Source organism: Oncorhynchus tshawytscha, linkage group LG13, assembly GCF_018296145.1.
Source record: "Oncorhynchus tshawytscha isolate Ot180627B linkage group LG13, Otsh_v2.0, whole genome shotgun sequence".
Lineage (NCBI taxonomy): Eukaryota > Metazoa > Chordata > Actinopteri > Salmoniformes > Salmonidae > Oncorhynchus > Oncorhynchus tshawytscha.
Window position 1 is genome coordinate 68520642 of NC_056441.1, and position 14838 is coordinate 68535479.

A 14838-nucleotide genomic window follows, 5' to 3' on the forward strand; every position below is an offset into this window, starting at 1 on the left:
TAAAACTGGGGGGGGACAAAAATGCAATTTCAGAATGTGGGGGGGACATGTCCCCCCTGTACCCAGTGAACGTTTCACCCCTGGTTGTGTGTATGTTTTGTCTCCATGTATGTTTAGTAGCACCAGCGTTGACTTAGCACAAAGGGATTTTGGCCCTGGATCGATGCAGGGCCTGTGTTAATGCGTTGTGTTGTGCTGCTGCAGAGCAGCCAGTGTCATTAGGGCTACTATCCCAGTCAGCTTTAAACTGCTTACCTGAGCCTGGTTGCTTGGGCAACTGTCTCACGTGGCCACAGAACTGTATAAGGAGGATATTGATCATCTATAATGATGTAGAACATACCAGGGTTAGCAGATAGCAACAGCAGGCCACTCTAAAATAAAGCTGTTTTTTATTTGGCCAAGACTGCCCCCAATAATGGCAGACAAAGAAAAAAGGTAGGTGTACAGGTTTGAGTGACAGATGATAGATATTCTATTGCTGCTTTTGTTCAGTCTTATTAACCATTACTCATGGTCTCCCTTTCTCTCCCCTTTCAGACGGCACTCCGAAGATTCTGTCCTCCTTCAGTGAGAAGGTGGTCAACCCCAACGAACCGGTCTTCCTGGTGTGTAACGTCAAAGGCACTCCCCCTCCCTCCTGCACCTGGAACCTGGACGACGACCCGGTCATCAAGGACAACCACCACCACCCCGGCCACTACGAGACCAACGAGGGCCACGTGGTCAGCCAGCTGAACATCACTCACACTAAGGAGGTGGACGGAGGGGTGTATCGCTGCACCTGCAGGAACTCGGCCGGGGCAGTCTACCACCAGGCTCGAATAAACGTAAGAGGTGCTTGTCAGATCAGCTCCTCCAAAACAACAAAAACATACACCTAACTCATGTTTGTTTGGTTTCCAAATTCAATGCCTGTTTCTTTTAGGTTTTTGTTGTATTCTCCCTCCTTTGTAAAGTGCCTACAGATTCCTAACCATTTTGCTTTTTACTCATTTTCAGATTTCTTTTGTCTTTCTTTCTTTCTCTTTGCTCCCTTTATTCCTCAGTTGCAGCTTTTGGACTCCATTGTTTAGTTTCCCCTAATTTCTATCAGTGTTTTTTATTTTTTTTATCCCTGTGTGAATCTCTCATCACACCGTCCCTCTATGCTCTTAGTGTGACTGTAATACTCCAGGACTTTTTCTTTTTCTATCCCAACACTGCTTGTAGTCACCCATATCTTGTTGGCATGTTTGCATGTCAGTCCCTCATTCTGTCAATAACAATGCCAGGTCACAACCACCCATGTTTTGTCAGGGTGTGTTTGTGTGTATTGTTTGTATGATCCATCCATAACATGTCTGTTCTATTGACTGTGTCTTATTTGTTGAACATAATACCTCTCTTCTTGTCTTTAATAGTAATCTGATCCTCTACACAGATCACTGTTGCTGAGATGATTCCCGTCAGCTGATTTGCACTGCTGTTCCATGTGTAGATGTTTGAACACAGTTGACCAATTTATTATTATTTTCTTTGTAGGCCTTACTGACAGGCAGGTTTTCAGTCCAGTGTGGGGTATCCTGTAGTTACAACTGTCGAGCGTCACATATGTTAACTTTGTTTCTAGGCTGGTGGTGGTTTTATATTTAGACTGCAAAAGGGAATATAGTTCTCGCTCTTTTGTTTCCTTAGTTAGTTTTTACTTATTATGTTGTGGTTGAATGTATAGATTATTTATTCAGACAAGACAATTAGTTTCAAGTGGCTCTTGGATTTGTAATTCAGTTAACTCATACAGTGAATATTGTCCACTAAAGTGTTCTGTCTTTCAGCTGTCAGCCAACCCTACCTTGTCCTTGTCTAATATGGTCCTGATTTCACAGCCCTCTCTTCAGAGTCTACCATGAGGTCCTGTGGTAAAAACTAACACATTTGGATGTGCTGTTAATACATACGGCTTGATGTTCCTGACTGTCATGTCACAATCCCCTCACCCATAAATGTGTTTATAGAGAGCTCTCTCTCCCTCTCTGTATTTTTAGGGGCTGCCAGCATCCGTCCAATGAAAAACATCACGGCCATCGCAGGGCGGGACGCGTACGTCCACTGTCGCGTCATTGGCTACCCGTATTATTCCATCAAGTGGTATAAGAACTCCCACCTGCTCCCCTTCAACCACAGGCAGAGGGCCTTTGAGAACAACGGCACTCTGAAGCTGTCCAACGTGCAGGAGCTGGACCAGGGAGAGTACAATTGCAGGGTATTGGTCAAACCTCACCAAGAGACCAATCAGAGCGTCCATCTCAGTGTCAAAGGTAGGAAGAGCCCGTCTCCCTGACTCATGCACTGTGACAGTACACAGTAAACACACTAGCATACCACACTTGAGTAAGTGTAAAGGACGTCACGCTGCTTGCTTAGCGAGTTCCTCTTCTTCTTGATTTGGCCCACACCTGGCGCAAACTCCTGACCTCTGCCATACTAGCACACACGACCACCCTCCTGAAGTTTCTTACCAGTCGGCACCACATGAAAAGCTAGCTATTCATTGGCGCGAGTGAGGACACTGCAGGCTGAGGAGTAAGTTTCACACATCTCCATGTGATACATAAGCATTCTAAGAGGTATGAGAGTGTGGACAGTAGAACATGGCAAAGCTGTAGGCAGAGATAGGAAGTGACCTCGCAGGTCATACTCCCATTGGCCTTCACATCACATTGTGTAACATAAGCTACAGTAACACATTCACCACTGCTACGACTGCACTGCTATGGGATGTGAGACTAAGCTAGGGTCATTAGTATGACTGCACGTACAGTAGCGATGGAGCTTGATTACCAGAGGCCCAAGAATACGTAATGGTAACGTTAACAAGTGATTCCCCACATATCATATCCATGTCATTAAGGATGCAGCCACTGCTTAACTTAAGACATTTCCATAAGATGAGCCTGGGGGGGCGGGGGAAAAGGGTGAGCACATGATATAAAGCAACACTTCCCCACTACAAGTACCTTAGTTAATTTGCTCTGCTCATGCTTCAAATTCTGAAAGCGGCTGGTGAGATCCCAGGAGTCCATTATCCCTACTTTGTTGTGAATTAAATCAGTGCTGAAGTGCTGCTTATTTTAATGTCATTTTAAATAGTTGATTCTCAAATACGGCTGACTTGCGAGATGGCTGGAGAGTCCCCTGAGAAGGTGCAACAGTGGACTTACTGAGGAGGATCTCACATCTAGGTCATTATCTAGCATGAGGCCTGATTCTCCAATAATTTGTTTAACATGGTGGTTTTTCCCTACTTGAGGATCATTAGGTTTTCTTTAATCTTCTCTTCTAGACAGACATGGCATGAATCGCCAAAATACAGAATCACCCCTTCAACTGTTTCTGGAATAGTACACCTGTGCTTGGTACTGTTTGCTCTGACTCAGAGTACAGAATGTTCGGCTAGACAGGAGGAATGACTAAGGTGGAATTATGTGATGATTCACTCTCAGTCCTTTTGAGTTTAGAGTCTAAACAACAATTTCCAAAGGGATTGATAGAAGATTGAAGTATGACACACAGGAGATTGGACCGGTATAGTGTATTGTCTCTCAGCCTAATGTGGTTATGGTCATCTCTCCCCCTCTTCCCCTCCAGTTCCACCGTACATCCAGCCCTTTGCATTCCAGCGGTTCTCCATTGGCCAGCGTGTCTTCATCCCCTGCGTGGTAATGTCAGGTGACCAGCCCCTGGACATCACATGGCAAAAGGATGGGCGGCCAATCCCTGCCAGTCTGGGGGTCACCATTGACAACATAGAGTTCACCAGCTCACTGCGGATCTCCAACCTGTCCCCAGACCACAACGGAAACTACACCTGCATTGCACGCAACGAGGCTGCAGCCGTTGAGCACCAGAGTCAGCTCATTGTCAGGGGTGAGAGGAGGCTAGCACATTGTCCCTCTGTCTCCGTCACTGCTTCTAGATGTATCTCTCTTAGGCTCCCTCCTCTCACTCCCTGACTCTTACTGTCTTTCTTTCTCTCTCTGTTTCTGTTTGTTTCTCTGCTCCTCTCTCTGTTGCTTCGCATCTGTCTTTATACTGTATATTTCTCTCCACTGCACTCTTTTTGTCAATCTTAATCTCTCATACTATCTTTCTATCTCAGAAGTACTAGTAAGTCAGTCTGTGTGTGGTTCCCTCTGCTCCTCCAGTTCCTCCCCAGTTTGTGGTGCAGCCCACAGACCAGGATGGGATCTATGGCAAAACTGTGACACTAAACTGCTCTGCTGAGGGTTATCCACGCCCCACCCTCGTATGGAAACACTCCAAAGGTAAACAGATACGTAAATCAAGCATCAGAAGGCTGTCGGTAGCATTAATTCAATGGTTATACAAACATATTAAAGGACATTGTTTAGGGATGTAACAGCAGCTGTTTTGGATAGAGTAACTGTAGTTGTAATTGAACACATATGGTTTCATCCACAGCCCATGTATGATGTGGTTCAACAACTGCAGGTGTACGCATACACTTTCACGGGTCACAGGTGTACAGCCACTTTGTGTTGTTTGGTGGGGGAGCTACCAGTGAGGTGGGAGAGAGCAGGTGAATAAAGTGGCACAGCACTTGACCAGGATAGCTGAAGAGGGTACCCAGGTGTTTGCTGCTTCGTCCATAACACGGGTGAAATCTTCCCCCAATGGAGAGACGACAACTAATCCAACCAATGGTGTGGCGTGTGGGGGCAGTGTGAGGGGCATCAAAGGTGTGGGTCAGGGCCAGACTCAGCAGCCAGGCTTTGATGGGATTTGTTTTTGACTTGGGCTCCCTGGGACCGAGAGGAGATTGGGTTTGATGTGAGAGAGACGCTCCTCAATATCTTAGATCCTTCGCCACGGCGATGGCGAGAGAAGACTTGGCCGGCGCCTTTATCTGAGATGTACCTCTAATTTGTAAGTGCAAGTATCTGTGTTGATGTATATTATGGCACTGGAGATGCTTTTTATTCTCCCAGTCAGCTGTTAGCAGAGCAGAGCAACAGAGAGATAGAAAAGTGAATAAGGAAAGGTCAGCTGGTATTATCATAACTGCTAGCTCTCTCTGGATATGCAAAATCCATCATCCAAGAGCACATCTTTCTCTGTCTCTCTGTCTCTCTGTCTCTCTCTCTCTCTCTGTCTCTCTCTGTCACCCTCTGTTTCTCTCTCTGTGTGTCTCTCTTTCTTTCTCTCTCTCTCTCTTTCACTTTCTGTCTCTCTCTCTCTCTCTCTCTTCTCGTTTACAAGGCAGCAGAGTGGGAATAGTACTGCCACTTGACCCCTCGCTAACCAGAAGCACTTGACTGCATTTTTAATTAAGGACCAAAACCCACAGTTCACTAAATGTCCTTATCTTTACACGCTAACTTTAGCGCATGCTGATATCTGGCCCAGTTCAGACATATGTTTAATACTCTATGAGCGAGCCTGGATGTGTTGCTATTACTGTAACATAGGTAGACCACTTACAGCTCTGAGTGGGTTTCCATTCCCAGGCAGCTCATTGACCTGAACATTTTCAGCATTAGACATTTCCTACACTACACTAAGTCATTTTGACCTTTTTTGAATGAGACTGTCCAACATTACCTCCAACGGAAACATGGATGATTATAGAAAATATACTTGTTCCCTGATATGTGAAAAGTATAATGCTGTATGCTGGTATGCTGAAGTATACCTCACCACCAGAGATCTTTGAATACTATTTGACCTACAAAAGCATGTACATACTAATACTAATCTTTGTGTTTCACCAAGACAAAATCAATGCTTTGGCGATTAGGTTGTATTTACCCAAAAATATATGTACAATACATTTTTCCGTCTTTGATGTGTATATTTGTAAATGTACATGCCTACAAGTTCAGTGTTGTTCACATGAAAAATACCAATCATAGCTTACAGGCATCAAATCCTGAGTGTCAGTGGATAAATAAATCCTCACATGTAAAAACAAAGGAAAGAAAAGTACTTTGCACAGCATTTCATTGGCTGATTCCTTGTTTCAAGGCCTCATTGCAGTCTTGTTGTTTTCTTCCTTTACAATCTGCTCTGGTGTTGAACATGGGCACCATCTCTTTCATGATTACCCACTTTTAGTGGCTACATTCTCCACAGCAGCTGCTGAGGTTTAGGGGCAGCGTTAAGATGCATGTTTACTGTCCTTAAATCCCTAAAGCTTTGTCACTGAAGCGTTACACACTGTACAAGTTGAATAAGGATGCGCATCTGTCAATAGTCTGCACCCAAAACATGAGCTTTAAAAACAAAAACAGTAGTAGCTTTGGGTTTAAATTAGTTAGGGGAAATTGTAGAACACCACCCCCATGTGCTCTTAAGCTTACTTTGTTTATGCCATAAATACAATGGTTCCGATTAAGGATTAGAGGATATTGTAGACTTCTACATTCAAAATGTTTATGATGGTGATTTTTGAAAGGTGCTAAATGCATTTGAAATGTGTATCATCCATGACTCATGTCCCCGTCCCTCCTTGTCTCCACCCCAGGTAACGGGGTTCCCCAGTTCCAGCCCATCGCCCTGAACTCTGGCTCTCGTATCCAGCTGCTGGTCAATGGCTCTCTGCTAATCAAACACGTACTAGAGGAGGACAGCGGCTACTACCTGTGTAAGGTCAGCAACGATGTGGGAGCTGACGTTAGCAAGTCCATGTACCTCACCGTCAAAAGTAAGACTCCAAAACTACTGTAACGTTTCTTTTTGACTTCCTTGTTAGACAAACTCTGTTTGGTATTGTTGGGTGAAGCATCAAATGACAAGTATGTATTTTTTATTTTACTTATTTTTTATTTAACTTTTATTTAACTGTATCATGTCTGTGACTTTGGGTCTGAGGAAAGAAGGGTAAGTGTAAAATGTTGACCCCACAGTATAGTCACTGGTACTTTGGCCATGGGGGGTGGGGGGTGTGACCGTGTGTTTTTTTGTTGAGCAGCTAAGGACTTATGTCCCCTCCATTACATGTTCAACTCTTCATTCAAGCAGAGTCTGCCATATGGAAAAGAGAGGGAGAGAGCACAACACCACGACACCACTGTGCTCTCTCTTTCTCTGGCCTGCTTTCTCTATCTCACTCTTTCACCCTCTCTGTCTGTCTGTCTGTCTGTCTGTCTGTCTGTCTGTCTGTCTGTCTGTCTGTCTGTCTGTCTGTCTGTCTGTCTGTCTGTCTCTCTTTCAGTCTGTCTGTCTCTCTCTCTGTCTGTCTGTCTGTCTGTCTGTCTGTCTGTCTGTCTGTCTCTCTTTCAGTCTGTCTGTCTCTCTCTCTTTCAGTCTGTCTGTCTGTCTGTCTGTCTGTCTGTCTGTCTGTCTGTCTGTCTGTCTGTCTGTCTGTCTGTCTCTCTCTCTTTCAGTCTGTCTGTCTGTCTGTCTTTCTCTCTCTCTTTCAGTCTGTCTGTCTGTCTGTCTCTCTCTCTTTCAGTCTGTCTGTCTGTCTGTCTGTCTCTCTCTCTTTCAGTCTGTCTGTCTGTCTGTCTGTCTGTCTGTCTGTCTGTCTGTCTGTCTGTCTGTCTGTCTGTCTGTCTGTCTGTCTGTCTGTCTGTCTGTCTGTCTGTCTGTCTGTCTGTCTCTCTCTCTTTCAGTCTGTCTCTCTCTCTTTCAGTCTGTCTGTCTCTCTCTCTTTCAGTCTGTCTCTCTCTCTTTCAGTCTGTCTCTCTCTCTTTCAGTCTGTCTCTCTCTCTTTCAGTCTGTCTCTCTCTCTTTCAGTCTGTCTCTCTCTCTTTCAGTCTGTCTCTCTCTCTTTCAGTCTGTCTCTCTCTCTTTCAGTCTGTCTCTCTCTCTTTCAGTCTGTCTGTCTGTCTGTCTCTCTCTCTTTCAGTCTGTCTGTCTGTCTGTCTGTCTCTCTCTCTTTCAGTCTGTCTGTCTCTCTCTCTTTCAGTCTGTCTGTCTCTCTCTCTTTCAGTCTGTCTGTCTGTCTGTCTGTCTCTCTGTCTGTCAGTCTGTCTGTCTGTCTGTCTGTCTGTCTGTCTGTCTCTCTCTCTTTCAGTCTGTCTGTCTGTCTGTCTGTCTGTCTGTCTGTCTCTCTCTCTTTCAGTCTGTCTGTCTGTCTGTCTCTCTCTCTTTCAGTCTGTCTGTCTGTCTGTCTCTCTCTCTTTCAGTCTGTCTGTCTGTCTGTCTGTCTGTCTGTCTGTCTGTCTGTCTGTCTGTCTGTCTGTCTGTCTGTCTGTCTGTCTGTCTGTCTGTCTCTCTCTCTCTCTTTCAGTCTGTCTGTCTGTCTCTCTCTCTTTCAGTCTGTCTCTCTCTCTTTCAGTCTGTCTGTCTGTCTCTCTCTCTTTCAGTCTGTCTCTCTCTCTTTCAGTCTGTCTCTCTCTCTTTCAGTCTGTCTCTCTCTCTTTCAGTCTGTCTCTCTCTCTTTCAGTCTGTCTCTCTCTCTGTCTGTCTGTCTCTCTCTCTTTCAGTATGTATGTATGTCTGTCTGTCTGTCTGTCTGTCTGTCTGTCTGTCTGTCTGTCTGTCTGTCTGTCTGTCTGTCTGTCTGTCTGTCTGTCTGTCTTTCAGTCTGTCTGTCTGTCTGTCTGTCTGTCTGTCTGTCTGTCTGTCTGTCTGTCTGTCTGTCTGTCTGTCTGTCTGTCTGTCTGTCTTTCAGTCTGTCTCTCTCTCTTTCAGTCTGTCTCTCTCTCTTTCTCTCTTTCTGTCTTCTGTCTGTCTCTCTTTCTGTCTGTCTCTCTCTCTTTCTGTCTGTCTCTCTCTCTTTCAGTCTGTCTGTCTCTCTCTCTTTCTGTCTGTCTCTCTCTCTTTCTGTCTGTCTCTCTCTCTTTCTGTCTGTCTCTCTCTCTTTCAGTCTGTCTGTCTCTCTCTCTTTCAGTCTGTCTGTCTCTCTCTCTTTCAGTCTGTCTGTCTCTCTCTCTTTCAGTCTGTCTGTCTGTCTGTCTGTCTCTCTCTCTCTCTTTCAGTCTGTCTGTCTGTCTGTCTGTCTGTCTGTCTGTCTCTCTCTCTTTCAGTCTGTCTCTCTCTCTTTCAGTCTGTCTCTCTCTCTTTCAGTCTGTCTCTCTCTCTTTCAGTCTGTCTGTCTGTCTGTCTGTCTGTCTGTCTGTCTCTCTCTCTTTCTGTCTGTCTCTCTCTCTTTCAGTCTGTCTCTCTCTCTTTCAGTCTGTCTCTCTCTCTTTCTGTCTGTCTCTCTCTCTTTCTGTCTGTCTCTCTCTCTTTCTGTCTGTCTCTCTCTCTTTCTGTCTGTCTCTCTCTCTTTCAGTCTGTCTGTCTGTCTGTCTCTCTCTCTTTCAGTCTGTCTGTCTGTCTGTCTGTCTGTCTGTCTGTCTGTCTGTCTGTCTGTCTGTCTGTCTGTCTGTCTGTCTGTCTCTCTCTCTTTCAGTCTGTCTGTCTCTCTCTCTTTCAGTCTGTCTGTCTCTCTCTCTTTCAGTCTGTCTGTCTGTCTGTCTGTCTGTCTGTCTCTCTCTCTTTCAGTCTGTCTGTCTGTCTCTCTCTCTTTCAGTCTGTCTGTCTGTCTGTCTGTCTGTCTGTCTGTCTGTCTGTCTGTCTGTCTGTCTGTCTGTCTGTCTGTCTGTCTGTCTGTCTGTCTTTCTGTCTGTCTGTCTGTCTGTCTGTCTGTCTGTCTGTCTGTCTCTTTCAGTCTGTCTGTCTGTCTGTCTGTCTGTCTGTTGTCTGTCTGTCTGTCTGTCTGTCTGTCTGTCTGTCTGTCTGTCTGTCTGTCTGTCTGTCTGTCTGTCTGTCTGTCTCTCTGTCTCTCTCTCTTTCAGTCTGTCTGTCTGTCTGTCTGTCTCTCTCTCTTTCAGTCTCTCTCTCTTTCAGTCTCTCTCTCTTTCAGTCTGTCTTTCTGTCTGTCTCTCTCTCTTTCAGTCTGTGTCTTGTGTCTGTGTCTGTGTATGATAATGATACTGTTGCCCTACTTGTACTACATTGCCTGCATCACATTTGTTATCTACTGTATGCCATCTCTCATGCCATCTCTCAATCTGTATTTCCCTGAAGTCACAGACATGTCTTGTACCACCCCATATGTTATCTACTGGTATCAGCCCTGTCCCTGGCTGCGTATTGATTTGTATTACAGTGTTCTCCTATAGCCTTGTAGACATCATGTGTGAATGACAAGAGGGAGAGGACCTGCCTTGCCAGGTCTATTTTAATCAGTACCAGCAGCAGCCAAATGTAACTAACTGTAGCATCACTAATCACTTTCTGGTTACAAAACCAACCTGAGACAGAACCAAGAGGAACTGGGATACAGTTCAGTGACATGAGGTCACTCATTAGACACTGTGTCATTCCAAAGGTTTAGAACAATGGACCTTAGGGTTGCTCAGATGGCCTATAGGCTGCTGTAGTAACTGTACATTGAATCATCACACCGTTTAAACAGACACAGTCTGAGTGATGAGTCATGATATACTGAAAGAAGGACATGGTTTTGTATTGGAGTCCAGACAGTTTGTGGTGTCTCTCTCTCTGCTGTGTTGACTGGTGTGGCTGCAGCATGTGGAGTATGTTAATGACCTGGTCACCAGTCTCCTGGCACTGCCAGTCTGGCTTTGCTGCGTGGGGGAAGTATTCTCATTTGATGGTGCTCAGATGTGAGGAGAGCTTATTTTCTGTTGCTGTTCTTATCAAGCTGTTGCAGGAGCCCCCCTGCTAAGTCGCTCTCTCTGTCAGAGCCAAATGCAGCTCCCTCCTGGCATTGACTGCTACATAATAATGCAAACACACACACACACACTCAAACACACATAGACAGACACACACATGCAAATATGGTCAGACACGTGTGCTCCTACAGTACACACAATGCCACATTTACACACACACGTGCGCGCACACTATCTCTAACATGCATCCATTCAGATTCACATAATGTAAATAAATACACCCTCTCACACACCCTCTCACACACATCAGTAACCATACATTCACATGTACACATCATAAATTCACTCAGACTTTTAGGTTCCATCTCATGCCTTTGTGTTTCATATACTTAACTCTGATTGGTGTAAACAAGCATGAACAATCTATTTAGACAGAGTCTCTGATCATGGTGTGGCTAAGACACTGAGAAGATCAAATAAAATCAAATGTTATTTGTCACATGTGCTGAATACAACAGGTGTTCGTTCACCTTACAGTGAAGTGCTTACCTACAAACCTTTAACCAACAATGCCGTCTTAAGAAAATACACCCCCAAAAAAGTAAGAGATAAGAATAGCAAATTAAAGAGCAGCAGTAAATAACAATAGCGGGGCTATATACAGGGGGTACCGGTACAGAGTCAATGTGTGGGGGCACCTTTATTGAGGTAATATGTACATGTAGGTAGAGTTATTAAAGTGACTATGCATAGATGATAACAGAGAGTAGCAACAGTGTTCCAGAGGGGGTGGGGGGAATGCAATTAGTCCAGGTAGCCATTTGATTAGCTGTTCAGGAGTCTTATGGCTTGGGGGTAGAAGCTATTTAGGAACCTCTTGGACCTAGACTTGGCGCTCCGGTACTGCTTGCCATGTGGTAGCAGAGAGAACAGTCTATGACTAGGGTGGATGGAGTCGATGACCATTTTTAGGGCCTTCCTCTGACACCAAACCAGGCAGTGATTCAACCCGTCAGTATCCTCTCAATGGTGCAGCTGTAAATCCTTTTGAGGATCTGAGGACCCATGCCAAATCTTTTCAGTCTCCTGAGGGGGAATAGGTTTTGTCGTGCCCTCTTCACGACTGTCTTGGTGTGCTTGGACAATATTAGTTTGTTGGTGATGTGGACGCCAAGGTACTTGAAGCTCTCAACCTGCTCCACTACAGCCCTGTTGATGAGAATGGGGACATGCTCTGTCCTCCTTTTCCTGTAGTCCACAATCATCCTCTTTGTCTTGATCAACTTGAGGGAGAGGTTGTTGTCCTTGCACCACACGCTCAGGTCTCTGACCTCCTCCCTATAGGCTGTCTCATCATTATCGGTGATCAGGCCCTACCACTGTTGTGTCATCAGCAAACTTAATGAGGGTGTTGGAGTCGTGCATGGCCGTGCAGTCATGAGTGAACAGGGAGTACAGGAGGCTGAGCACGCACCCTTGAGGGGCCCCCGTGTTGAAGATCAGTGTGGCGGATGTGTTGTTACCTACCCTTACCACCTGGGGGCGGCCCTGTCAGGAAGTCCAGGATCCAGTTGCAGAGGGAGGTGTTTAGTCCCAGGGTCCTTAGCTTAGTGATGAGCTTTGAGGGCACTATGATGTTGAACGCTGAGCTGTACTCAATGAATAGCATTCTCACATAGGTGTTCCTTTTGTCCAGGTTGGAAAGGGCAGTGTGGAGTGCAATAGAGATCTCATCATCGGTGGATCTGTTGGGGTGGTATGCAAATTGGAGTGGGTCTAGTGTTTCTGAGATAATGGTGTTGATGTGAGCCATGACCAGCCTTTCAAAGAATTTCATGGCTACAAACGTAGCCCACTACCATGGGTCGGTAGTCATTTAGGCAGGTTACCTTAGTGTTCTTGGGCACAGGGACTATGGTGGTCTGCTTGAAACATGTTGGTATTACAGACTCAGACAGGGAGAGGTTGAAAATGTCAGTGAAGACACTTGCCAGTTGGTCAGTGCATGCTCGAAGTACACGTCCTAGTAATCCGTCTGGCCCTGCGGCCTTGTGAATGACGAGCGTCAGACCCGGTGTAGTACGATTCGTTCTCAGTCCTGTATTGATGCTTTGCCTGTTTGATGGTTCGTCGGAGGGCATAGCAGTAATTGTTATAAGCTTCCGGGTTAGAGTCTCGCTCCTTGAAAGCGGCAACTCTACCCTTTAGCTCAGTGCGAATGTTGCCTGTAATCCAGGGCTTCTGGTTGGGGTATGTACGTACAGTCACTGTGGGGACGACGTCCTCTATGCACTTATTCTTAAAGCCAGTGATTTATGTGGTGTACTCCTCAATGCCATCGGAAGAATCGCAGAACATATTGCAGTCTGTGCTAGCATCTGCTTCATCTGACCACTTTTTTACAGACCGAGTCACTGGTGCTTCCTGTTTAAATGTTTTCTTGTAAGCAGGAATCAGGAGGATATAATTATGGTCAGATTTGCCAAAGAGCTTTGTATGTGTCTCTATGTGTGGAGTAAAGGTGGTCTAGAATTTTTTTCCCTCTGGTTGCACATTTACCATGCTGATAGAAATTAGGTAAAACGGATTCAAATTTCCCTGCTTTAAAGTCCCCGGCCACTAGGAGCGCCGCCTCTGTTTGCTTATGGCGGTATACAGCTCATTGAGCGCGGTTTTAGTGACAGCATCAGTCTGTGGTGGTATGTAGGCAGCTACGAAAAATACAGATGAAAACTCTCTAGGTAGATAGTGTGGTCTACAGCTTATCATGAGATACTCTACCTTAGGCGTGCAAAACCACAAGACTTCCTTAGATATCGTGCACCAGCTGTTGTTCACATACTGTATATGCATAGGCCCCCGCCCCGTGTCTTACCAGAGGCTGCTGTTCTGTCCTGCCGATGGAGTGTATAACCCACCAGCTGTATGTTCTTAATGTCGTCGTTCAGCCACGACTCGGTAAAACAAAAGATATTGCAGTTTTTAATGTGCCGTTGGTAGGATATACGTGCTTTCAGCTCGTCCCATTTATTTTCCAGCGATTGAACATTAGCTAGAAGGACGGAAGGCAAGGGCAGATTAGCCACTCGTCGCCTCATCCTCGCAAGGCACCCTGATCTTTTTCCACTAAATCTCTGTTTCCTTCTCCAGCGAATCATGGGGATCTGGGCCTGATCGGGTGTCTGTAGTAGTATATCCCTTCCGTCCGACTCATTAAAAAATAACTATTTGTCCATTTTGAGGTGAGCAATCACAGTTCTGATGTCCAGAAGATATTTTCGGTCATAAGAGACGGTAGCAACAACATTATGTACAAAACAAGTTATGAACAATGCAAAAAAACTAACAAAATAGCATGGTTGGTTAAAAGCCGATAAGACGGCAGCCCTCCCCTCCGGCGCCATTGTTCACAGATGTAACAGACAGTGGCTGTATGCTAGCTAGCATGGCTACGATGCCCTGGCCTACTCCACCCAGTGTACTGTACAGTATGAGCTTGTCATAGTTAATGAAGCTAACATGGAAGTGCTTATGTAGCACTCTGTGTTTCCATCAGTACATTAGCTCACTGAAGGCCATGGTTGCCATGCAGCGGCTAGACCTGTGGTGACACTGACTCTCAGCCCTCCTAGAGACAGCACATTTACACAGCCAATCAGCAATTGGCTGGGCCCAGGGACCATTACTTTTTTCACATTACCACACAGGTCATTGGTCAGCATGCCATAAACAGTAGCTAAGCAGTTGATTAATGCCTACTTATCACTGACAGACAGTTGGCTGTACACCGTAGCCAGGCCCAACAACAGCAATACACTTCCAGACACAAGAAAGTATCTTCCTCTCCTCTCTACCTTCTTTTCCCAGGAGGTATTTGTCTCCTGTTGTAATCGCAGCGTTCTGTGGCAGTGTGGTGGTGAGTGAGTGTGAGAGAGTAATTGTGCAGGAGAACAGGGCATTAAAGTGGCTCCACCCAACCAGTCATCCTTGTACTGTATGGCCTGTGAGAAGAATGCTGGGCCGGCCTGAGGAGTGTGTGTGTATGTATTGTAAATATGCGTGTGTGGGTGTATTGTAGGCTATATGCATTTAATGTGTGTGTGTGTGTGTGTGTGTGTGTGTGTGTGTGTGTGTGTGTGTGTGTGTGTGTGTGTGTGTGTGTGTGTGTGTGTGTGTGTGTGTGTGTGTGTGTGTGTGTGTGTGCGTGTGTGGGGGTATTGCCCAGTGAGGCATTGCGTGGTGTGGTGGCCTACTTTCCCACGAT

At 45.6% G+C, this 14838-nt stretch overlaps 1 protein-coding gene across 1 annotated transcript in view; it reads left to right on the plus strand.

The window, feature by feature from the left end:
- LOC112265581 (Down syndrome cell adhesion molecule homolog) overlaps positions 1–14838 on the plus strand; it is a 132961-nt gene that overhangs the window by 96052 nt on the left and 22071 nt on the right. The window contains exons 7-11 of the mRNA XM_024443002.2: positions 541–837; positions 2028–2300; positions 3631–3909; positions 4188–4307; positions 6527–6706. Of these exons, the coding sequence (XP_024298770.1) occupies positions 541–837; positions 2028–2300; positions 3631–3909; positions 4188–4307; positions 6527–6706 (1149 nt within the window). The remainder of the gene's footprint in view (positions 1–540; positions 838–2027; positions 2301–3630; positions 3910–4187; positions 4308–6526; positions 6707–14838) is intronic.